At 40.3% G+C, this 26,789-nt stretch overlaps 1 protein-coding gene and 1 long non-coding RNA gene across 2 annotated transcripts; both read left to right on the top strand.

Annotated features, from left to right (window-relative positions):
- The first annotated feature begins 3,589 nt into the window (after positions 1-3,589).
- Positions 3,590-26,059, top strand: LOC132955199 (heparan sulfate glucosamine 3-O-sulfotransferase 6-like). The gene is made up of 2 exons (XM_061027955.1): positions 3,590-4,403; positions 24,276-26,059. The coding sequence occupies exons 1-2, from the start codon at positions 3,934-3,936 to the stop codon at positions 24,892-24,894; spliced, it is 1,089 nt and encodes a 362-aa protein (XP_060883938.1). The 5' UTR covers positions 3,590-3,933; the 3' UTR covers positions 24,895-26,059.
- On the top strand, positions 7,297-13,578 carry LOC132955200 (uncharacterized). The gene is made up of 2 exons (XR_009665905.1): positions 7,297-11,425; positions 11,535-13,578. It is a non-coding gene; the product is annotated as an uncharacterized LOC132955200 (long non-coding RNA).
- Positions 26,060-26,789: the final 730 nt, after the last annotated feature.

The raw sequence follows: 26,789 nt of genomic DNA, 5'->3' as shown, positions 1-26,789 counted from the left end.
AATGAGCGTGATCTAGAAACACAGTTAAGCAGTGAGTACAGTATGTTATTCTTCTTTTCTCTAGTCCCTCAATTAAACAACTTTTATACTGGAGGGGAGGAGTCAGTCGGCTGTCCGGGCGATGTAAACAAACTGAAGATAGGACTCTGAAAGCATCACAGACAGTGGGACTCGGGTGTTACACCCATTGTAGACAGTCATGACTCACAGAGTTATTTTCAGAGGATATACTTGATTTATATTATATTTAAGTGTGAAAAATCACATATAACGACTTTAATGTTTAAAAAAGGTTAAAATAAAGTAAAATTCACATGACAAGAATAAGTAAGGAGAGTGACTTTTAATGCAATTAAAAGAGCAATTTTGGTGCAAAAACCACATCATTGGATTCTTGTGCTTTTAAATAAAACAGCTCTGTATGGCAAACAAAGCAAGCCCACATTATTGATGACTTTGACTACAGAGTGGCACGTCTCCAATTGTTTTTCAACAACACAGAGGATCAATAGGGAGGAGTGCTCGGGGAGTACAGAAGGGTAAATGATGCCTTCTCTGTTTAGAGACTTCTGGAAATTGACATACTGCCAGGCTGGATGAGGCCCTGGTCGATTGATACCGCCATCCCTTCAGATCTATCATCCATATGGATGTGCTGCCATGTAGCACCTCACTTATATTTCAACATGTAAGGTGAAGATGCCAATACATTTGTGATTTATACTGTTGCACAAATATTGTCAAAAGTGCATTTGGAAAATGGGTTTTATATCCAGAAGCCTCCATGTCAGATCACTGAGAGATCATATTGAGTTGGGTTCTTGTCTCTGCAAGGGAACATTTTAACTAGGAATATTTTTTTTCATACAGTCCAAAAAAAACATTTAATTGACACGCTTTCTTCTGAAGTTGTGCACGCTGCCATGACTAAAACATTTTCCATGTTTGCCTTTACATAAGTGAAGAGTGGGATTCAAGATGCTGCTGTGTGATTCATCAGTGTCAAATGAAAAAGCTAAGCCCAGACTCACAACAAACCTGATATAAATGTTTATAACTGAGGTAGGTAAAGTCCCACACAACTCTTTGTTACAGCACATGGGTTAGGGTAGCACATCCATGTGCTTAAACGCCACACATCTTGCACGTTACTGTCATTTTTGTCAAAGTACTTGAAGACATCACTTTTCCTTGTGATGGCTGACATGGTGCATATAACGTTAAAATATATCAATATAATAAATAAACTACTTTGTTAATGCAAAAATCTAACCAAATCAACAAACAGGTACACATGGACAATGTCCCTCAACCAAATACACACACACACAACTGCACAATACTGTTGTACTTTAAAACAAATTTATAAGTTGTGACAGACGTTTTAAGGGCTTATTTTGATTTCCGGCATAGGGAAACTAGCTTTTGCCAGTTCTATGAATCGGCAAAGGCCAGGAGGAGCTACTGTAGGCAGGAACTGGTAGATATAAGCCTGGTGTGGCAACTGGTTATAGACTGTAAATAATAAATGTTATATACAGTCTATGATTATACGTTTCATCTCTGTACATTTTCATCCATTTAAGATGTAAAGCCATCATAAGATTCATTGAATTTTGACGTCTGTTCTCATCCTTGTTGCTGCTGGAGAGCTCATTCTCTTTCTCCCAGGAGATCATTGTTGGTGTCTAGAGTGTGAAACCAAATGTCAATATTGACACATTATTCCAGCCAAAACCTTCCTTGAAACCTACGGTTAGGCTTAGGCACCAAAACTACTTGATCAGGATAAACATTGTGGCTTTGGTCAAAATATTGTACTTGAAGCTTGGTTGAGCAACTTTAGAGTAAACAGTAAGAGTATGCTCGACTTTGAAAGCATTCAGTGGAAAAGAAGCCGAAGCAACTATCTCAAACACATGAACGTGCACTTATGCACAGGTAGGCGGGTAAGGATAAGTAGAAAGGTTTCAGCGACCATTCAAATTTATTTTATTTTATCTAAAGGAAGAATGTTTTCATTTTGGATCCAGTAGATGTCGCCCTTGAGCGCCGGCATTAAACCAAAACAAACTGCTTGTTTGGCGACACCTCCGATATTCTAAAGCCTCCGCTCTCCTCCAACGGCAAACCTCCAACGCCCCTCCACTCCCGTTCACATAAAGGAGTTATGAATTATACTGCACCATAATTAAGCACCATTAAGCGCAAGCGCCGGAAAAAAATGTTCTTTGTTCGAGCCGCATTTTCCCGTGTCCTGCATTGTTGTGTTAGCAGGCTAATGTTAGCGCACATTGGTTTAATTCATAGCTTCATATTGCACATAAATCGACATGGAATGAATGTGATCTAAAGACACTAACGTGACATCCAGATAAGAACTGAGTAGACTGTGTTATTCTTCTTTTCTCTAGTCGTTGACTAAAACAGCTTTGTATGCAAGGGATCTGTCAAAATACAAAAGAGATGTCAATAAGTATGACAAAAATACATAGATCCAAAAAACATGATGCAGAGCTGACTAAACACTGAAGCTACAGTGAGGATGGGGGGGTTAAATGCTTAAATGTTTTTCAAGTGAAGAACCATGTGATGGCATCCTAAGGTTGCAAAATTAAAACAGGGCTTTATTTTATGTTTTTTTTTTCCTGCAGCAGTAGTATCACACAGAGGGAGGGATCTAGACACTTAATCTGTCTGTCATTGCTGTAATATATTGTAAATATAATCTGTGTCCTTGGGCCTTATTGGCAAGATTCAGGAACAAACGGCTAGACTCTCTGGTGACACATAAAGGATTTGTTCCAAAACCTGCAGCAAATATGTCTCTCGTGACAGCTGTTTTGCTTGACCTAATGGTTAGGAAGGTAAGGGGGAACAAAACAATAGTGATAGTGTCAATGATTTCACTTTATTAGACTTAGGCTAATAAGAAAGCTGGTGAGTAGAAAAAAATACTGATTTTTTTTTTTATCCTCTCGTGGATAAGAAATCACACGGTGGAAGAAAAAAAGAGAAAGCTGACTACACCTGTCTGCCCCTGCTGGGCTGCAGTGTAAAGGTTAAATGTGTGTGTGATAGCTGGCTCCAGGGGGGTGTGTGGCCACTGGTCAGGAGGGTTAACAGACAGCAGGTGGTCAATGCACATCCTGAGTGAACAACTTGGGGGAAAAGAAACCACCGCAGAGCAGCAGCGAGGCTCCCACATAAGAATAAAGCTTCACATTGGATGCGGTGAATTAAGGGGAAATGAGAGGAAATTGCGTCCTCAGTCTGCAATCAAAAGCTAATATTCCCTCTTCATCATGATCCAAATATTCCCTTCCTCCTCCAATGCATTAAGTGTAATCTACGTCTAACTACTCTCTAAATTGCTTTCAAAATAAAATGATATGAGACGTTCTCTTTCACTGTCAGCTCGGCGAGGTCGTTAATTATTTTTTCGCTGTTATTTTAGAGTCGCACAGGCTGAGTGTGGAAGTGGGCGTGTGTGTGTGTGTGTGTGTGTGTGTGTGTGTGTGTGTGTGTGATAAACAGGGCGTGGATTTGGCAGTGAGACTGTAAGGGGGTGTTCAGGATTTCCTTCCTATAGAGACGCTGCCAAGGAGCCACTGGAGCGCACAGGCGGCACTGAGCGCTGCGGGGCGTAAATCCAGAAGCACCTTTCAGCTCAAGTCACTGGAAGAGTCTACAAGTCGCCTGTGATGATTTTTCAAGCTAAAAAAAGGACACGGGTGGGAGAGATAAGCTGAGGAACATGTGGAGCTTTTTGACGCGCGATGCGCAACTTTTGCGCCACTTGCTGCTGTGGCACGACATGGCGGTTTATTTCAAAGATATTCATTTTTGAGTGACTTTCAAGGTGTAGTAGTATGAAGTCCTGTGTCAGGGCATGTTTCCTGAATTGTGTCTTCGTGCTCAGGATTGCGACTCATGGGATGTAGTGTATGGAGAGCTGCGTTCAACTTTGGACACCTGAAGGTGCAGTCCAAGCTGTCCGTCTTCTTTACCATGATAATACTCTTCACATACCTCTTCTACTGCCTCAACGGATTATGTGACTCCTTACCCAGGCCTGTTTACGACCAACAGAGCAGCAGTCAAAATAAAATGATCCTAAATGATGGACCATCACCGCAGAAGCCCGGTGCGCATAACGCGTCTCAGGTGTCGTTTGTCCGGGGACAGCTGGCGGACTTGTCGAACAGCGATGCCAAGTCTAACATCTCGATAGCCAATAGTTTCGGGAGCAAAAAGTTTCCTCAGGCCATCATCATCGGGGTGAAGAAAGGTGGCACTCGGGCTCTGCTGGAGTTCCTGCGCATCCATCCTGACGTGAGAGCCGTCGGAGCAGAGCCGCACTTCTTTGACCGCTTCTACGACAAGGGCCTGGCGTGGTACAGGTAAGAAGCGACTTCCACAACTATGTTTTTAAAATTTCCTTCAAGTTTTAAACTCCCGTCCTCGACCTGCAAAGTGACCGGAATAGTAATGAACTGTAGGGGCCAAAGGGCAGGGGGCAGGAGTCACCGACGCCTGATGAGAAGTTGTAGCTGTTTCCTGTCACTTGCTAGGAGGGAAAGTGCTGTAGGCTTTATTTTGAGCTGTCAATGTCTGAATAAACATTTGCAGAAGCCTTTTTATTTTACTAAGATAACAATGTAATGAATGTTCCAAATACATGGGGTCGTTTGTTTCAGCCCAAAACTCAAAATTGTAACTGTCCTAATAAAATGTCTGATAGGTTACAAACGACATTAAATGTACAGTAGTAAAAACTCAAATAGAGCAGGGAAAGTGGAATGGCACTCCCAAAAACGCTTCCACAAATTAGAATTCCCAAGGTTTACAATTCTAAATGTAGCCTACAGGTCAGAAAGATAATAAATAAATTAAAATAGTTTAATACGTTATAAACCACGTTAAGTGTAGTATCTGCACTAAGAAGTAAAAAATCAAAAGTGCCCCACAAAGCTCACTATTTATCTCGTGATATTTTTGGACTCCTTCCTAATTTGCTTTGTTGTGCATGTGAAGGCTTTATCCTTAAGTGTTTTAGTAGATCTTGTCAGACCAGTCGGATGAGGTTGATTGTGTTTGATTGGGCAGGCTCACACTAAGTTACATAATGTTTAATTTAAAGTTTCTTCGGTATCTGTTTGGCCTTTAAATTGAGAAGTGTGACTCTTGAAACATTTTTACTTTTGTACGTAAATGAAGGAGTATTTTTTTTCTGTCCCTTTCCCCCCCAACCTTGTTCAACAATAGAAAAAAGTACTTAAATATGCTCTCTATTAGCAACAAATGTGCAAAATTATTCATTACAGTCTACTTCTTTAGTCCATGATTATTATAGCTATTAATTAATACAATGTAACAGAGCATGATGTCACAAAACAAAGCTGATTAAAACACACACTCCTTTTATTTTTCCATGTGAAGTGATCGTCCATATACCCGCAAAAACCTCATCTCATGTCGCTGGTGTCACTCCCTGTCCTCTTCTTCTTCCTCATTAGTAACTCTCAGCACCAATAAGAGCCTCTGCTGATAGATTCTAGCGATGGCAGCTTATTCAGTCCTCTGCCAATAAATTGCTGTTTATTGAGCTGACACGCTGCCTCCCTAAGTGTTCAGTGTTGGTTCCCCCGAGGGCCTCGCTACAGGCCTGATCACAAGTGGGAGGATGGGTGGTGACGGTTGTGGATGGTGGTAGTGTGAATGACCCCACACTCAGTCAGGTAGTATGGTTTGCTTGAGGATCAGCCCCAAATTGACTTCTGATAAGGTGTGAGAACGTTCTGTCTCATGTCGAAAAACAGCCTCAATTGTATTCTGTTTTTCATGAAAGAAAGGCATGTGACATATTTTTATATGGTGTACAAAATCAAATGTACACGTTCAAGTGGGTGAAAAAACATCTTCTGTATATTAAAGTGTATTTTGCTTGGAAATGACGTCATGAAATCAGATAACAGCACAGAGGCGAGAGGAAAAGAGACAAGAGGAAAACCATTAACGGAGGAAGAATGAGGAAAAGAGATCTGTGGAGTAAATGACGGTTTGATAAAGAGACAAGCAGAAGAGAGAGGAGGAGAACGCGGAGGTGGGGCAGAAAAAATGTTGTGTGAGAGAGAAGAAGACGGAGAGAGACGCAGGGCGAGATCAATACAGCCGGGTAACGATCGGTTTCACTGTGAGGCTCAGGTGGAACAGAGCTGAGTGACAGCACGGATCAAAGCGTGTGTTTGTGTGCACAAGTGTTAGTTTGCCTTCTTATTACTTTGTTTGACTTCAGGAAGAGGATGAGGCGGGGGGGGGAGGGGGTTTCCTGCTGCATACAAAGTACATCAAACTGTCTCATGCATGTGTGATGATAAAGTTATGAGTGATGTGGGCAGCAGCTTGACTTGGAGTTGAAACGATGAAATACCAAAAATTGTTTCAAATCAGACGTGCACGTGTTATTCATAGAAGTAGTTTTTAAACTTGGTTCCCTATACTGTACGTTTCCCATCAAGAAACAGAAGAACTTCAGCCATTACTGTACTCTATGCAACTTCGTACACATCAGTAATTATGGCTGAGCAAATTATTAAGCTTAAAATTATTTTCTTAATTATAAATGTTTGTTTTTGAATTTTCTTAAAGGGATACTTCAGCCATTTGCATTAATCTTTGTATCATTAGAAACCTGGTAGTATTTTTGAATGGTCGTGCATCCCGCCCTCATTTTCCCCTGAGATGGGAAAGCTCCGTATTTCTTGAATGAAAAGGAGCTTCCAGTGACGCAAAAATTGTCATTTTGCGTCATCGGAAGCTGTTGCGGTTAGCGGGGTGAAACTACAACGCTAGTTCCTCATTTTTTCGACCCACTGAAGCTACAGACCAATCACAGATCAGTGGGTGGGAACTCACTCCAAGAATCTAAACTTAACATCCGCCATATTTCTTGGAAGCTATGCTAACAGGCTATGCTATGCTAACGGGTGAAGTATCCCTTTAAAGGGGACATATTATGAAAAAAACACTTTTACAGTGTTTTTGAAGATATATTTGGGTAACCTGAGTGTCTACTGACCAACAGCATGTGAAATAAACCCATCCAGTCCTTTGTTTGTGGTCTGCATAAGTCTTACAACACAGACGAAAATGCTCCGTTTCAAATTTGCTCTCCTTGTGATGTCACAGTGGGATTCTGGTATAAAACAATGCCCTCCCCATAGACTCCACCCCCAGCCTAGAGCAAATCTTTTGCGCAGGTCCGCCATTTTTATTCTCGCTAGTGAAGGATCTGTAGTTGTTTTAACAGTGAGAGAAAGTGTTAAAGGTGAGGCGACCGACGACCTTTACATGTTTCTCTTACAGCTCTCTGTTGTTGTGAAACTGACCTTACGTTGTGCTCTCTTACTTAGACATGACATGTCCACCTCTCTCTCTTTTTTTTCTCCTTCTCTCCGTCTCTCCTTTGAAGGCGTAATGAAATGTTTTTTTTTTGGTCTGTTCTAATCCGCTGACAGCTCGTGTCAACACTGCGTGGATTGGACCGGTGTGATGACAGGTCAGGCATTAACACGGACAGCTCAGGGACATGCCGAGTGGCTGAGAAGGATTAGGCCCACTGTTGCTGTGAAGCAAGGCCTTATGAAGTATTAGTCAACACCCTCAACCACCCAGCTCCAAGCAGTTTGATATGCTGCATGCTTCAGTATTCCCTAACCTCAACATTTAGAGTGATAGGGTGAAGCTTATACCCAGGGGCTCAACAGTCCACTGGCTTACAGACAAGTTATGAGAGTTACTTTTTCATTTCATATAGGACAGATGTAAATGTTCAAAGCAAGAAGCAAGAACCCGTAAGTCCAGTGATTCTCAATCAGGGTTACTGATAAACTGTTAAATTATCAAATGCCTTTAACACCATAGATGTTTACAAAATCAACAAAAAAAGAAGCCCTCTATGAACCATAGTTCAAATGAAATGATAAAGTCTGTTGGGAGCAAATCAAGTTATTAAAATGCAACAATGTCCACAAAAAGTTGAAGCTATAGGGGTAGAATTAGGGCCCAACCGATACCGGATATTTGGGGCCGATACTGATATCAATATTGGGGAGAAAAAAAAATCTGATACCGATATATCGGCCGATATCTTTCTTAGATATATGTTCAATCTTTAGAGATAGATACATATACACATTTATTGCATTGATCCTTCATCTGCAGTTGTCAAACACTTGTTGAAGAAAAAAATACAGTAGAAGGAAGATCAGATGGTCACACAACTGGAAAGTAACTTTGCATGTACGTAGCGTCACAGTTTGACACTCTGGAGGGTGATGATGCTTGGTGTATTCCATATAGCGCCCTCTGCTGGTGAAAGAAAACTGCTAGTTTAAAACAATGAATCTCAAATGAAATGCTTTTTGACTGGTCAATAAATCTAGTAATATCTGCGATAAAACTAGCCGATACCGATAGTCACTGGATATGCTAATATCAGCGGATATTATCGGCTGGATGATTAATCGGTCGGGCTCTAGGTAGAATGATGCCACCACTACACTTTGCCTGTTTTGTGTTTCATTCTTACAGTTGAAATTAGCTTTTTGTCATTTTTTAACCTTACATGATAAACAATTTGTTAAACTGTGAGACAAAGTATTGAAACTAATATGATAACGGCCATTTAAAGGTGACTATTAGCTTCTGCTTATAAGTGGAAGTATAAGTTAGTATGAATGCAAACGACTCTGACCTACACATGTAGAATCCAATTTATAATTAAGGCCAACAATTAAAAGCTTTTAGCCTGACAATATCCAATTGTCCATCCTCGTAAAAAATAACAGTTTTACATCATTTGAATGAACACATTAGGAACGGCAGGAAGTGTCAGTAAAGGGTTATTTGAGTTAAAATGTGATTAATTGAGTCTAAGAATGTATCAAATATTCATAGAAACATGTGGGGACTGCTTCATATGTCAATGGATTCTTAAACCTATCTGCCTTCCCTGTGCCATCTTAACTCTCTCCCATTTCTGCCCTCTTCACATTTCCATACTTCCAGAGATCATATTCTTACAAAAACATGATTACTTAATAGTAATTACACGTTAAGTACCTGGTCGTTCACATGTATCAATTTGCAACAGAATCGTTACATGTGAGGCCAACAACAACATCATCTGAGAGACAAGGCTGGAAAGTATCACTTAAGCATTCATTCTCTTGACAGAGCTCTTCATTTCAAAGTGCTGTTTGTGTCTTTGGAGCTTTGGCCGCTGATTTTCAGCTGCTAACCAAGCAAAACACATGGACATCCTTAAAGGAAGCATTTGGCAAATTGTTTAAGAAAAAAAAATGCTTATATGTGGAAAAGCCTCGGCTTTGCCATCTGCTGGAAAAGGGCTCTGTGGTTTTGGTGGTCGGGAACAAGGTTTCAGACAGCCTGGGTGTGCGAGTGTGTGAGCGCAAGTGTGTGGGTGTGTGTATGTATGTGTGTGTGTGAGGTCGGACTCATTCACACTCTGCATGCAGCTCCACCTGAAGTGCACCCACTCCCCCCCCTTTTTCTGTCCGCCTTTTTTCTTGACGTAATAAATATCCAGCAGATATAAATGTCATACCCTGATATCGATCAACTAAAATAGGTCCTTTCTATTGATCTCTCCCTATCGGCCTTTATCGCCCTGTTGCAGCAGAAATGAATTCACTTCTGAATATTCAATCTTGTTGACAAGGAGCTGTTAGTCCTCGCGCCTGCTGACATTTATACCCACAGTCTTGAGTGTTGCTGGAGGGGGATTAATTTATGGGCTTGTTCGGGTCACTCAAACAGTGTAATGCAAAGCCCCCTGCACAAGTCTTTGCTTCTGTCTCCTCAGTGTTAATGTTTCTTTTCAGTCTGTTTCTAAATCTCACTCCTTATAGACAAATTCCATTGTCTCAAAGTCTCTTCTCTCTCTCTCTCTCTCTCTCAGGGAGCATGTCGTATAATTCAGCAGTGTCCTGGATGCGCTACCTAGACAGGAATTTCCAGGTTTTATTTCCTGTTTGACTCTACTACCAATCACAGGGGATTCTCCGCTTGAATTCCTCTCTGCTCACATTCTTGGAGCTGCATGTTGCGGAGGGTGTTTTCAGACCGATGGAACGGTTAAGGGAAGAATTTGGAAATGTATAGATCTTGCGGGCTGAAAGAAAGCTTTGTGCTCAAAACACAGGGTTCATTGCATTTGGAGTATTTGAAGCTGCATCAGTGCAGGAAGAAAACACTGGTCTGTTTTATCCATAAACAGCACATCTGTCAATGCTAATAAACATGACACATGCTGCTATTTACATGTAAAGAGATTTTCATCAGACGTCATACAATATGTAAATGAAGCTGGAGGAACTTCAACGATTTAATCAAACACGACGTCATAAATTGGTGCAGGATAGGTATGGATTTGAACTGGAATGATTTAACCCAGTCATCAATATTTTGACAGCTTGTCATTGGTCGACTTTTACCCTCCAAGCATGACGTGTCTCATCCAATCAGAAAGGATAGATGACTGCACGATGAGAGAGGACGACTGACCAACACTTCAGTCACAGCTACGGAGAGCAGGAAGGGAAAGTTTGACTTGTAAGTCACTCTTACTGGTTTTTTAATTTGATCTTAGTGGGTTTGACTATACCAGACTGTAAAATGAGTAAACATATAAAATAAGTATAAAATACGAGAATACTTACAAAAGAAACTGAAGAACTGAAATCCAAAATAAATCTAATTAAATCTAATAATGTACAGTCATCAAATGCAACTTAACTAAAGTGCTGCACAGTTTTTAGTTAAGTTTCACTTCAGTACATGTAAACATCTTGTATACAGTGAGTTGTAAAGGTTACTTCTTGCAATACTTATAATTCTGTAAGAGTCCATCTCATTTACATCATCGCCTTTTCATTATCAAGATTATTGTAGGAAAAATACAAGTGAGATTGTCAAGTCTGCAAAAGATACTGATTTAGTGAGAACAATCTTGACGGCCTCGTCTTATATTTCTTTTTTCTTGATCTTTTTAAGGTATTTATTATTTATTTATTTCACTGCCTATCTCCTGCTCCTCACACTAGTCCAGTTAGTGGCAATAATGCACCGCTGCTGGCTTGCTAATTGCCATCAAACAACAAAGAAGAAGAAGTCTGATATAACGGACGGCTGATATTGGCTGAATAAAATATGTCAGCGTATTTGTTTTCCAAAATGTGATGTTGTGAAACCTTGGGGTGATTTTTGATGATCACTTGAAGTAACAAAAAAAAAGAACTATGTCGGCTTTTATATCAACAATCTTTGAAACTTTCCCGTCTCAAATTTGTACTGGTATAGGTTCAAAAGATCCCCCCGCAGAAAGGCTCTAGTTCAGATTGTAAAATATGACGCAGTGTACTTGTTAAAAATGTTTTAAAGGGGTATCCAAAAGACTTAAAATGAGTCTTATATTATCTAAATAGCTTTTAAAATCTGTAATTTTAAAGCTCATGTGAAGAACTTTCAGGTTCTGACGCTTGTAGCGCCCCCTGTGGACAAACAGTTCAACATGTGTCTTTGCTGATTTTCCTTAACATGTAGCCTTCTGGCAAAAAAAAAACTCTCTCTCTGCTTTCTTTGAAATGTCTTGTATACATACAAATCATATTTAATCTTCTGTGCGTAAAAATGTTTTGTAGGGTATTTCTTCAACTTCTCATGACACCTACCCCCGTGGCAGGGTGACCCGGCATATAAAACAATCAATCAATCTTCTCTCTGATGATTCTGTTTGCTTTTGTAAGTCATTAAGAGGCATCGGTTTTTATTTCAGTGCAATTAACAACCAGCTAAAAACTCCTCACAGGAGCTTTAATCAACTTATTGATGAATCAGCTAATTGTTGAAGCTTTATAGTATAATATATTTGAGGTGATCACTTCTTTGAACTCAGAAATTTGAATCATCTTTTTATGCTGCTGCCTTCAGGCTCTATTTTTTCCCCACAGATTTTCTTCGTAAAGTATCAAAATACAAAGTTCGTCACTTTCTCCATTGGCATCCATTACGTTATTTTTTACTCGGGTCAGGAAAAGAGATACACACTGACGTAGTTTTATTCGGTTGCTGTTGGTTGCTTTTTGATGGACACAACAGATACTTAAACCCACACCCAGTTAACCATCACTGGTGTGTCTGGAGAGGCAGGTAATTATTGACTGTGTGTGTGTGTGTGTGTGTGCGCGTGTGTGTGTGTGTGTGTGTGTGTGTGGCCGTAGACTTCTCACTGGTGTCTATCTCTGTTTAATGTCTGACTGCCACTGTGGGTGGGAGGGTCGTGAGAACCTGCAGACACACTGAGAGTCCCACAGAGAAACACACCTATCTTTGTCTGCTTTCAAAACTTAAGCTAAGCTCTCTCTCAGAAGGCTGTTTGATGTTCTCAAGCTGTTTGAACTCCCTCTCCATGTCCATCCAAACTCCAATGTGTCCTGTGTGTCTCAAGGCCTTCTGCCTCCACCCTGATGAGCCCGATCAACGGCACTAATACCTCAGAGTGACTATTTCCAGTTGTCAAAGCCGTGCGTCAGCCAGTAGTGATTTCCTCTTCTCAGATTAAGATTGCTGCTAACGATGAGCAGAGAAACCACAAGGAGTGGCACACTGAAGCTGCTCGGAAGTGGGAGGTTTTTTTTAAGGATTGGACGGTTTAAAATGTTCTCATTGGTCGAGATCTGGGGAGTTGCCAGACGAGCAAAAGTCCATATTGACTCGATTATAGAGTGTCTGAGGTGTGTGTGTGTGTGTGTGTGTGTGTGTGTGTGTGTGTGTGTGTGTGTACATTTGTGTGCACTCATTTTGAGAAACTGTTTAATTAGTGAAACGTGGTTGTTTTCTCAGTCAAGAAGAGTAAACAAGTTGAATGTTTGTACATGGTGTGTCATGTTTAAACTTTAACTTGTCTGACTGAACTCAAGGCCTAACAAATCTTAATGTCATCTATCTATCTATCATAATTTGTCTTTATCTAGGATACATACAAACATATTATGTACAGTCGGGTATTTATTTTTAATATTTTAATGCATATAGTAATAAGAACCTCACCTTGCAGTTTACAATTGTGTCTATGATTTACTCTCAAATGAAAAATTGATGATAATAATAGTAATAATAACTTTATTTATATAGCACCTTTCAAGAGCAGAGAGTCACAAAGTGCTTTACCAAAGGATGAGAAAAAAAACATCAACAATATACGAAACAGATGAATCAAAAGCAAGTCTCAACAAATGGGTCTTAAGTTGCTTTTTAAAAGAGTCAGCAGTGTTCACAAATCTTAAACCTTAAAGGCAGAGCGTTCCAAAGTGTTGGGCTAAAGCCTGAAAAGTGCAGTCTCCCTCGGTCTTCAGTCTGGTGTGTGGGCCGGTGCCTCTCCATGCAGGGCTTTAAAAGTAATAACATTTATGATTTATTATTTTTATTTAAAAATGACTGTACTTTGAACACAACTGTATAATACAATGAATACATTTAAAATGTGCAGGAAATAATATATAAAAAAAAAAAATTTTGATACTGGAACCATTCCTTTTTTTTTTTTTTTACTTTTTTGTTCAATATTATTTAAAAAATAGTTGTATATAAAAAAAGAAGTTTGCCAAATGTATTTTCTTAACCAATCTGGTAACTGGCTTATTGTTTTTTATTTAATGTATTTAACTACATTTTAAATTAAAAGAACTGTTAACTAACACACAGTCTCCATACTTTCACAAACCATCACGATCTCAGTCACAGCCAAATGATGTAACAGCAGCGAGGGCATCATGACATCACAGGGGTCGGGATCTACCCGCCCCTCCCTCCCTCTCTCTCTCCATCCTGTGTTCAGGAGAGCGGATGAAGGGAGGGTGGAGGGTGGGCCCCCAGCAGCCCCCCCACCCCTGTCAGCTCGGAGATAAAGCCACGCAAGTAGGCCACTGAGGGCCCGGCAGGAACACAAATGTAGATTTTCCCATTTGATAAGTCAGGAGGGGTGGGAGCAATCAGTGGCAGCACACACACACACACACACACACACACACACACATACACACACACACACACACACACACACACACACACACACACACGCACACACACATTCCTACTCATATGGACACATTGAGTGTACAGACTCAAACATAAACATCCAAACACACACACAGAGTAAACTCTGTCTTATTTTCTAACTTCTGTCATTACAGGTAGTTATGTGTCTAGAAAGATAAAATCACAGCTTCCCTTCTTCCTGTCTCAAGTCATTTTTTCAGTGTTGAGTTTTTTGTCCACATATTTTGATCTACAGTAAGTGTCCATTATCTTTTTTTGCACTTACCAAAGATAACTTCCATCCTGTCACACCTCCTTGCTTATATTTTTGTCTTTATCTTTTACATGGTCATCTTTTTTCCTATAAATAAAAAAAAAGTTTAAACAAAGTAGTTTGACAATTTTGGAAAATCAGTTTTTTAACTTTCCTGGCAAAGGTACAACGTGTTGATCAACACCACTCACGTGTCCATAGGCAACATTTGAGGACAAAGCCAACATCCTGTTAGTTTAGTGCAAACAAGAAATTGGGAATAGTTATCCTGCCTATGTCTGGATCTGAGAAAATCACAAGAGCACTACCATAAAGGCTCTATAAAAACAATAGCACTTTATATTTGTACTTTTTTCTTACAGATAAAACACATTAAAGCCGCAGCAGTCTCAGTATATAAACGTCACCACCCCTCCTATTGGCTTGAGGTGAATTCTCCGGAGAATATCCTGCAGTGTTCTCACATCAGCTCACTCAGACTCACTGCAGAAAGAATACCAGGGGTCTGACAGGAGAAACTCCTACTGGAAATATCAGGAGTTTTTCAGGAGATTTCTGCAACTGTGAAGGCCCTATAAGTGTCATCTAAGGTTGAGAAAAGTTAGCCTTCTCCCCATTTCAGTCTTTACACTCAGCTAAGCTGTTAGCTGCTAGCACTAGCTTCATTCATGACTGTTTAGAAATATGGACGACATATCTCCATCTCCTTCTGTTGTACAAAAAAGAAGCTGAAATAGCTCAGTGACACGAGAGTCACAAATGAGCTTGAAAGTAACTATCATGACAGATTCTGGGTTTAAGAGAAAAGTATTTGACGTGAAATCTAATTACAAAGTTTGCCTGGTGTCCCATCTGTTAACATGGAGGAGGCGAGGTTTACTGCAGCTAGTCAGGGAGGGGCTTGAAATCTTTGGCTTCACTTTTAGCAGGCAATTTTTTCATCCATCTTTTTTTTTTTATTACAATCCTTGGCTGCATATTAAACACACAGATGTAGGTTTGGCTCACCTAAGCCTGTATGAGTATTTTAAAGAAATGTCCAATTAGAGAAATAATCCTGGACTCACATCATTAAATTAGAGATTATTCAAACAGCTGCAAGCTTCTGCTTAAATCTTCAAATGGTGTGAAGCTAGTGAATTGGTACCATTCACTCACAAACAAAAGCACGCACTTCCTCTGTCATTACGGCTTCCCTGGTTTCTTAGAGGAAACTCTGACTGACCACCTCTCCTTCACTCAGTGCTCTCAGGCCCTGTGATGTCTCGATTAACTGTCACGCCTCTACTTTTTTCCCCTTCAAATACATACAGTACGGAGGCTCTTTCCTACCGACCTACACCAGTGATGCAAAACTCCTCCGCAAAAGAAAAATTCTCCTCTCCTGACCACCTAAGTGTTTCAGCCAGAGGGTAACCTTCAAAGTGTGTAACAGTCCGCCACACACACGGATGTGCAATTCAACTTATTTTATATTAATAATGATAGTCTGTAAGAGGCTGACAGATAATATTTGTTGCTGATATTTAGTGGAGAAAAGGGAATTTGCTGGTCTTTAATTTAGTTCACTGAAAACAGACGGTGGAACGCAAGTAACAGTTGTTGAATTGTGGAAGTAAAAAGTTAAAATTTTGACATAAATGTCAATAAATTGTTGTAGTTAATACATGCATGTACACTTTGTTTTCCATGCTGGTTTTTCAATATTTCTGCACCGTGAAAAATGACATTAAATTGCATTCACAGATGACTTTTTAAATGGTGCAGGAGTCTCTTTTCAGTCCCAGTGTAAGACATCAAAGTATCATCTGTCTGCAGGAGTTTTCTCCTTCACAATAAAAGCAATTTAAAAAAAATGCATTAAATTACTTATTGTTAATAAATGTAGCCTCCAATCCTATTTTCTCAAGGTAAAAACTGCAACTTTGAAAACAAGACAAAAAAAAAATCTCTCTCTGTTTTTTAACAGCATTGAGTTATTTGAACAAAAGTCTAAATATTGTTGAAAACATCCCCAAAATAATGCAATGGCATTACTCCAACAGACACAGAGACGAGCACCACTTTAGCTCCTCTTTTTACTGAGTTGCTTAAAGTCGACGCAGACTTCTAATCAGCCCGCAGCAGCTCCTCAGCCCTGTATTTGTCGTCAGTAATGACAAACCTCTGCCTCGGCGCAGCAGCTTTTTACACATCTCTGAACACACACAAGGCTGACTGAATCTGTCTTCATGTGTCCCTTCTGTAGTGGTCCAGGACGTCAGTGTGTTTTGATATTCCTTCACACTTGTCAAATGTATTCATAACAGTTTCACTCTGAAGGATACAGTAGAGGCCACGTTTAGGCTTTGAAGTAGTGGGAGGAAGAGGGAGGAAAGCAGAGGTGAGAGAAGAAGAAATGGAGCGTTAGAGAAAGAAAAAAAAAGGAGCGGGGGAACATCACATGTACGGGAGAGAAAATCTGCACATGATGACATGTTGCATTACATGATCCCCCGGTTATCCTCGGTGGTCTCGCTTTTCTGAATCACAACCATCTGCCTCTGACCTTCAGGGTGGAAGGGTCCATTTCCGAACGGTGCAGGCTGCTGGGGATTAAGAGGGTCCGGGGGTCTGGCCTCTGGCCCAGCTGAGCCGGTATGGATCAGAAACCTCGGGACCAGAGGGAAACTTCCTAACCCAGAAACACTTCCCTCATCTCCGCCATACACACACACATACACACTATCACACACACATACTGAGGACTTCATTGCTCCCAGATGTGGGTCCATCCTGTGGAAGCCATGTTCAGAGGGTTCCTGTGTGTACATATGTATGTTGTGTTTTTGTGAGTGAATCAGAGTAGAGGACAAAAGTGTGAAAATGGCGTTGAGTGTGTGCTTCTCGTTAGAAGAGCGTTAAAAGCCGTAGTGTTTACAGTACCTGACGCTGGCCTTTTTTCCTTTAAATATACACACAGTCACTTTAAAGAGGCGCTTTAAGTTAGGGAAACCATACATTCAAGGCGGCAAACTGCACTACAAATTATAGAGCAATAAGCAGAAACGGTGATGAAAAGTTGTGTTTAAAGCAGCAAAAAAAAGGTTCAATGCTTTAGCTTTGTTCTCTTTTCTATTCTTAACCCCCAAATTAAAAGGCAAAACTTACAGATGAAGCCTAAACTCAACGTTTTATTGTGATTTAAGCTTTTTGTTTTCAGTCTCTGTCTTTCTCAGTCTACCAAAGAAAAATGGTACAGGATTTTTTTTAATCTGCCTACCCTTTGGTATGTCTGATTTTAAGGTTGATCAAATTTGTCTAAGTGGCTTAGCGCTGCTCCTGGCTGCACAAATTTGGTGACCTCCAAAGAGATTGAAAATCTCTGAGTCGTCAGCCATGACTAAACACAGTCCTGTACATTTACATTAATGCATCTCACTGGCTTGTTTTTAAACCGCTTTAGCTGCCCAGTAAACACCAACCTCTTGTTTCAAACCCCCCAGTCTCTGGCATTGGTTAAATATGGTTCTACTTATTTGTCTCCAAATGTAAGCCAAATAACCCTGATGACTTCTGGGTTATTTGTTTGGCCTTTAGAAAACTCACCTGAGCCGTTTATGGTTAAAAAGTATTTCTCATGACAAACAGAACTTCATATTTTCAATCGTTAAAATATCTTAAATTCAGTTTAATGTATTTGGTCTTATAGCACTTACATCTGCTCTGTCAGGCTAAAAAGATTTTGTCACCCTTGACTCTTTTAAACAACATCACTGATGTGTAATGGAGAACTCAAAGACAAAGATCCTCGTTTCTAAAAAGTTGACCCTCCAAATACAGATAACAGCAAAGTAACTAAATATAACCATCTCACCAATAACTAGCTTTAAGTACATGTAGCTTTCTCTGCGGCAGAGTGCACAAAATGATGGCTGAGCCCGTTTCACCGAGCCAGAGTGCGGTTTGGCTTTTTATTTGACTGCTGCTCCGTTTTGTAGTAGCTGCAAATTCTGCTTAGTGTCTTCATGGAAATGTTTAATTTCTATGGCATATGCATTTTTTCATGTTGTAAAAATGTCACACACAGGAAAGTGGTGTTAGCTCATTTTTGACCAAATATTTAGTTTCCTCATCTTGGCCGTAAAGGTAGAAATAAAAAAATGCTTTTTATGTGTCTGCACGTGACCCAGCTCCTGTTTGGTTGAGGACCTGGCTGCATTCCCTCGTACGTCCTTGTACTGTTCTCATAAACAGTAGCCTATTAGCCGTTGCCGTCCTTTAAAACAGGTCCTAATAAAGCTCGGGGCCACCCACACTGAGCACTGCTTAATCTGTGAGAGCGTCTGGACACATTTTGTATGCAGATAAATGAACATCTGTGCGCTTTCAAAGCTGACTGCATTCCTGCTCCAGATGCTAACAGCTAAAAGGTGTGATGAAAACAAACATGAGGTCACTTAACGCTCCTTTGGAAACCACACAGAGGCAGTGTGTCTAACTGGTATCAGATACAAAGAACAAACAGTGTGATTATCTTCCAGAGAGAACAGAGATTAGACTAGCCGAGGATTTCATGCCCTCTTGGAGCTGATGTTATTCTCCTCTCATCTGTGCTTTTACCTCTCCTCTCCTCTCCTCCCTTTTCCATTTATTCTTACGCGCTCTTCTCTCCTGTACGCTCTCCACCCTGCACTCAGCCACCGTGTGGAGCCTCCTCCTGCTCTTTTTTGTTGTAGCCAGGCTGTTCTGTGATTACAGGCTAGTGGTTCAAGATGTAAACACGATGTGGATGGAAGCAGCACTCTGCCTGGGATTGAACACGATGACTTCCATTAGACTGATGTGTGCTACAGACACTTTTTTTTTTACAAAACACTAAAACAGCATCAACACAAAAGCACCTCTCGCTGTTTTTTGTTGCGGTTGTTCTTGCTCTGAGATCTTTGGATGTCGCTGCCCACAACCACAGGAGAATACAAAAATACTCCGAACATTTGCACGTATGCCTGCATCTTCTCTTTTGGGCTGAAGTCCTTGTATTCTTGAGTGGTTTTGGAAATGATGTGATATACCACACAAGTGTGATTGCTGTTGTACTGATTATCAGCACTGATGTGGCCTCATGCAGAAGGTTAGCACAATCTCAAGTGTGATATTGCTTTTATTTAACACTACACCAAGGTGCACATACTTTAAAGTGATGGAGCCAACAGAGTGAAACGTGGAGTCAGTATAGCATTGTTGGTCGCAGCTTGTAAAGACAACATTTAAACTGGGTCCTTCCTCCTGGGCTCATCTCCCCCCAGAAGCAGACACTCACTGCAGGGTGTAGTACTGTACGTTTATTGCTTGTACCTGCAATGCAAGCTAACCGCACGCTGCTACCCCCGGTGTTCTCAGAACCTGTGTAAAAGCCATCACAAGGTTCACCCTCGTTTTGGAACAAGCTTTATATGCTACGTCCACATCTGTCATATTCTGCGCTTTGAATTGCGTCCAATCGCTTAATTTGTATCAACTCCTAAACTCACCTGCGTCCTCGCCATTTGGCTGAAGGGAACACACCAGCTCCCCGCCCAGAAACATCCCGTGGCAATCACAACAAAACAAGAAAACAGGTTCTCTGCAGACACAGGAACCACCCCACATACTGTATATGGACGCCCATAAAGCTACAGACTCTACCTTTCACTATCTTTTTTCAATATTTGATCATGCTCCAACAAAACAACTTGCACCACAACTTCCCCAGAACTGGACTCGACGATTTCTTTCACCCCTGATTCTGTCTGCAGATCTACACATTACCTCAGAACAAGCTACGTCGTGATATGTCAATTTATCTGTTTCCATTTACAATTCCTCTGTTGAAATAAGAGTCAGGACCCGGAGCTGTCTGCTTCATATTATTTTGAGATCACCTGAGGAGGATTCAAGGTATCCCTTTTTTGTCCTCCTCAAGCGGAGAAGAAGATGACATGATTTAAGAGAAGGCATTCTCTTAAAAAAATGACAGTCTTACACACAGGTCTTTGTAAGTTTTATTTATAAGACAAAACACTTTGTGGGAGATGCAGGGTTTCTGTAGTAAATGTTAAATCGGCATGTTTTCTGTAGTTTCATAGTCAAAGACAAATCAGTATTTTGCACATTTTTTACTTTGTCATCAATATTAATTCAATTACCGGTAAACCTTTTCTTGAGTGATGTTTGATTGATAAAAAAGAGAAAGTCGAAGTGCTGTTATAAAAATAACAATAATGATAATAATAATAATAAATTAGACTTATATAGCGCTTTTCTAAATACTCAAATACGCTTTGACAGGAAACAACAAAAAACAAAGCAAAAGGAGGATATACTTATCCTATTATACTCTATAGTATGAGTTGTAACATTGTATTTTTAGCACGCTTGTCCAATCACTTTACTGGGTCTGAGCAAACTGCTGTACAATATTAGATTTGCAGGTTTTCCTCAAGTCATACAACATAAGTTTTGAAAGGATGTTCCACAACCGAAAACAAAAACCATAACCGTCAATTCTCAACTCCAGTTTCTTCACAGCACAATGATGTTGTGTGAATCCGCTGTATCGCAGTGACGTATAAGAGTCACACTGGGAGAAATTCATTCATCGTAAAAGAGGCAGACTCCACTGACAGTTACATTATGGGACCCAAGTGCATTGTGGTCAAAAACTATGCTGATTAAAGGATGCTATATACTCTCCCTTCTCCTCTGGAAATACTCAAAATCACTCGGGCATGTTTTCTCGCTGGTGTTGTTGGGAGTCTGTGTAATGTAGGAAACGCAGGTAAACAAGGGAGGTTGGGAAGAAGTGAAGGAACCAAAACCAGCATGAAGTGACCACAGAATAGCCTCACAGATTGATGACATGTGAGAGTAACAGTATCTAAGGGTGGGATTTCCTTTCAAAGCCAGAGTGGTTAAATCTTGTCCTTGGACCCGAATGAGAATTGTTGCTTCTTTTTTTTTTTTGGATCCGAGACACATAAAAACTTTACTGCCTCTCACATCATGTGGTGACCGCAGAATTAGAAACTTGGCTTCACATTGATGTGAAGTACTCATTATAACTCATCCCAATGTTAAGAGCAGCTACAGTCATGTTTTCAGGAACTTGCCTACATTTGGTATTTGCTGTTTTCCTTGATTTTCTTGTTTCTCCCTGGCCCTGTAACACTTCAAATGAATACCATAAGTTGTATAATTGGTGTGAGCCTGGTAGCTTCTTGCCAGGGGAAACGCCGGACTTGGATCTGACTGTGTGTTTTGGATCAGAGAGAGAGAGGAACAGAGACGGCTCCATCACCGCACACCAGATCTCGGAGCCCCATAAGCCCTTCACTTACAGACCAACCACGAAGACTCCGACTCTCAACCATCCCCACATGTCTGCAGAGGAGGGGAGGGAAGCATGGAAATTAGCTGAGGGATCTCTCACAGTTACATTTATATAACACCAACTGATCCTGAGATCTAAATCTCCTGTATGCTCGGGAACACACGGGATGTTATTAGATATCATTTTAGAGGCACAGTAGCATTTTAAAAGACAGAAAGGACACAAAACAAACAGGTTTCTTCCTTTTGCTTCCATTTCACTCCTTTTAAATCCAATCTGCCGGTCATTTAATAAGGACTCTGAGTGAGGCTTCAGAGAGGGCTTGTTGAACTTTCAGAAGGCACTGCTGTGTCTTTTCAGCCAGTGAGTCATCTAAATAGGGGTGAAGATCAAGAGGAAGAGGGAAGCCCAAACTGTGCCTAGAATACCTCAACCACTGATGGTAATAACAATCAGAGGGCCAAAGGCAATAACCAGGATTGAAGGCGAACACATGGCTACCATCAGACGATACAAAACCTCTGAAAGTCTTAAAAGATACTTTGGACTTTTGCCTGCTTTCCTGCAAGCGTGACTAATAGGACTATTGCTGCCAAAATATTTAATTTACTAAAGGATCATTTCGCTGTATAACCTGTGTCTTATTTTTATACCAAATGGCCATTTCTTCTCGCCGTAATGATAACATGGCTCTCTCCAAGTAATTCATGAGATTGGGGAACGTTGCAATACTGCTGTAACAAAAGCCAGCAGGAAACATATTTAAGACAATCAGACAGGTTTCTATAGAAGACAAATGTTTCGCAATGTTACATAAATCTGTTTATTTAGAGGTAAATTATGTTTCTGAGCAAAGTTACAAAAACTTGGAGATTCATGTCGAGGCTGTCTGACTGCCTGAGTGCTTGTGCAGGTCGCCTGCCAGAAGACATTTTCATGTAAACAGCATGTGTAAGAAAATTTCATTAAATGTGATTATTACTGAATGGTATCAATTTTCAAATTGATTCTAATCATGGTTTACGTCTGGGATATTATTTTACTGAGAAATGCACATCAGAATGCTCTGATTCATACAAACATTGACTATATTAATGTAATTATATATAAGGACGGTGCACATTAATAAAAAAAAAAAGCAGTTTAAAAAAGACGGGACACCTCACAAAACTGTCAACAAGACGTGCAAATAAACACAAAGTCTAAAACTCAGATTGTTTGAATATGATGATGTGTTCTTTATACTTTAGATATTTTTCCCAGACTGGTTTAAACAGCAATATATCGCAAATATAGTGTAGAAATATGTATTGAAACATGTTGAATTACTGTACAGCCCAGTATCGTGATATAGATTGTTTTGGCATATTCTTGCTTTTCCTGCTATGACAAGTCACACTGTCTAGTCTGAAGAATGCTTGTTAGCTTTTAGATTATAATTAATCAAATGTTTTAACACCAATTAAAAATAAATAAGAAAAAGTCAGAGTTATGAATTATGTGAATTATTTTAAACCTCTTTCATTTCCCTTTCGTGTTGTTATTTTGTAGACTGTGAGCAGAGAGAACTCCCATGATTCCCCGCTAGCCTCAACGTCATCTTTTGTAATTGTAGTACAGATTGAGCGCCCCCTGGCGGCAGAATCTACATATTGTATATTTTAGTACACTGGTAATACAGTAGTTCCTGTTTACTGTATTATCTGGTTTATTTAACGTTAGCTTGTTAGTTTGGCACATGGGCTAGACGTCTATGCTATTAAACCTACATTCAGGAATCCCCTTTTCAGAACCCCACATCTTCACTTTGAATAACGGCAGCTGGAAAACTAAGTTGAGTTGTGTTGAGCGCTTTTTGCTTATGAATTACAGGTAAAGTAGGGTTGTACTTTGGCAAGGAGAAAGCATATTTCATCACAGTATCTTACCCTGTTATGTCAAAAGGATTTTCTTTCCAGTACATGCAAAGAGGAAGGCAAAGGATTACAAAAATATGTAATAGCATTGACAGTTACTTCTCTAAAAAACAGTATGACAGTAATGTGTCTTTAATTTCAGTCCTGATGGACCGTCTTCCTGTTTTGAGAAACTAGAGCAGAGTGAGTCCAGGCTGTTACGAGCATGTTTATGAGGAGGCAGCGGATGGGAGGAAATTGCATTTCTGGGGTTAATATAGTCTTGTGGTTTTTCTACAGTAGCCGCTCACGCAATTCCCTATCAGTCTCTACACTGACATGGTCACTCCATCAATTCCAGCAGCTAATGCCACGTTTATCTCCCTCTAATCGCTGATTCAGCCCACTAATTACAAAGGAAAATCAAAAAGCCTTCGAGGCACTGAGCTATCATGAAAGGAATGTCATGAGAACTTTGAGGAAATTAAAGGACTGTATTTATTTGTTCTGATGTTACTCTTATAAAATATAAAATACTGTATATCCCCATTTTCTCAGGTTTACGCTCATGGACGTTGAGAGTTCAGTTTTATTGATTGCCGATTCTCTCCGTTTTTTCTTCTCTCTTACACAGGAACCTGATGCCTCGTACTCTAGAGGGTCAGATCACGATGGAGAAGACCCCCAGCTACTTCATCACCAAAGAAGCCCCTCGTCGTGTCTTCTCCATGAGCCGCCACGCTAAGCTCATCGTGGTGGTGCGCGACCCCGTAACCCGGGCCGTCTCTGATTACACCCAGACTTTAACCAAATCTCCCGGGCTGCCGTCCTTCGAGAACCTGGCTTTTAGAAACACCACCACGGGCCTCATCGACACGTCCTGGAGCGCCGTGCGCATCGGCATCTACGCCAAACACCTTGAGAACTGGCTGCACTTTTTCCCGCTCTCGAGCTTCCTCTTCGTCAGCGGCGAGCGCCTCGTGACGGACCCGGCGGGTGAAATGGGCCGCGTTCAGGACTTCCTGGGACTGAAACGCGTGGTGACCGACAAGCACTTCTACTTCAACCAGACCAAAGGTTTCCCCTGCCTAAAGAAGCCCGAGGGGAGCAGCAGGCCGCGCTGCCTGGGGAAGTCGAAAGGCAGACCCCATCCCCAGATCCCCTCAGAAGTCCTCCTCAGGCTCAGAGACTTCTACAGACCCTTCAATCTCAAGTTTTACCAAATGACCGGCCAAGATTTTGGCTGGGACTGAGCAGCTCCTCACCAAAGCTCTTAAAAACTGATAGTAGTGTTCTTGTTCAGCCAACAACCAAAACCGGACCCGGGTTACCATGGAAACATCGTGTTTACCAAAGCTTTAACTGTGCAAAACATGCCTTTTCTTTTGTTTTCTTTTCTATGAAAACTCCTGCCTTCCTCTTGATTTACAGCAACACATTTTATGAGAGCTTTAATGCTTTAAGACTTTCTAAACAAAGACTGTAAGAAGAGCTGGTTGTGCCTCCGACCGCTGTAGTGTGACAAGCGCAGGCCACATTGAATCATACTGCTTATTTGCTTTGACTTGGATCTCCTCACACTCGGCACCCTAAGTGCCAGAAGTATGCTAAGCTCTCTTTGCTGTCCAAAACACTAAAAAGCACAACCTCTATATTGAAGAAAATAACCCCAGAAAGATGCCAACAATGCAAGGAGATGGGCCTAAATTTAAACTTAGTGGCAGCAGAGTAATAGGCTATGACAGCCGGGCAAAGCTACAAGAAACCAAATTACATATCAAAGACACGCAAACTGTGATACAAAAAATGACTACGAGAAAAGAAGGAACAGGTTTTAAATTATGCACTATGGCACAATAGAAATACATGGGACGCAACATAAATTAATTATTCAGTTAGGGTTATAAATCCAGCAATGTTCAGTTTACCTTTATGTAAATGTTCTGACAGGTTCTTAGTGTATACAGCTTTAGTTTTGTTTGTTTTTCTTACAATGCAAGATCTTTCTCTGGACTGTCTTTATTGTATCTCAATAAAAAATGTAGCAAAGGCAGGAAGACGGGACCCCTGCAACTGTTACAAACATAGAAGAAAGGCACAGCAGAGTCCACTATGTGCTGTTAATGATCAGTTATTTAAATTACCAATACAACATGTGTATAAAATGTTCCTTTCACACACATCTGTATCCGTGATTTCTTTCTACTTCATTTGTATCACCACTCAACTCCACAGATGGTACTTATATGAAACTGTATAATTCTGAAAGCATAATTTATATGATGAAATATTGTGAGTCTTTTGTATTTGAAATTCTGCTGGAAATACTAAAACTTTTATTCTAAAACGTGTGGATGTGCTCATTTCTGCATTGAACTAAGTTCATCCTATTTGTGAAATTAAACCAATGTTACTGTTGCTGGAATTTAAAAAAGATATATATTTTTTATTTGCTTCTTGGACATCTAATGATTAGAAAAGGAAATAAAAGTAATCCGTGTTGTGTAATTTTTGATGACATCTGACATTAACTGTAGCCTATTTGTTCCTTTAATCTTTAACGTTCATGTATTTTTAAAGTCAGGGTGATCTTCTCACTGACAGTACAAGTGAAAAACACTTTAAAAAGTGGCGTTTTAAAGGATTATTAGATATGCTACTAAGAATTGCTACTAGACACAGCTGATGCTAGCTCTGTGCTGGTTGATGCTTACAGTAGACATGACGAAAAAAAAATGTTTGTCTGGCTATGACTTCATTTAACAAAATCCATACCAGTGCCTTAATGTTGGCATAATGACAAGTTTTCAAAATACTTCAGTTTCTCATAGTAACTGTGATTGTTCTACCTACAAAAAGCAAATTCAATCATATGCACCTGTAACATATTCTAAACGTACTTCACATGTAGGAAAATTAAGGGATAGCCGGCGTTCACAAGATCACTGAAAAATAATCTCATCAGCATGCTAAACATCAAGCTACAGCATTAGGCTAGCAGTAACCTGTTAGCTTAGCTCAAACTGGAAACGGGGAAAAGCTAAATTGGCTCTGCAAATGTAATAAAATCAGCCTTTAAGCACCTCTAAAGCTTACTAGTTCTCATGTTAAATATGTTTTATAATAATTGTTTGATTTTTGGAGAGTG

The sequence above is a fragment of the Labrus mixtus genome, chromosome 21, assembly GCF_963584025.1.
Source record: "Labrus mixtus chromosome 21, fLabMix1.1, whole genome shotgun sequence".
Classification (NCBI taxonomy): Eukaryota; Metazoa; Chordata; class Actinopteri; order Labriformes; family Labridae; genus Labrus; species Labrus mixtus.
This window is presented reverse-complemented; position numbering and strand designations above follow the sequence as displayed.

What these genes read in the sequence shown, in the direction of transcription:
- LOC132955199 (XM_061027955.1), top strand. Translation starts at nt 3,934, where the DNA reads ATGGGATGTAGTGTATGGAGAGCTGCGTTCAACTTTGGACACCTGAAG. An exon ending in AAGGGCCTGGCGTGGTACAG is followed by an intron (nt 4,404 to 24,275) that starts GTAAGAAGCGAC and finishes TCTCTTACACAG; the next exon opens with GAACCTGATGCCTCGTACTC.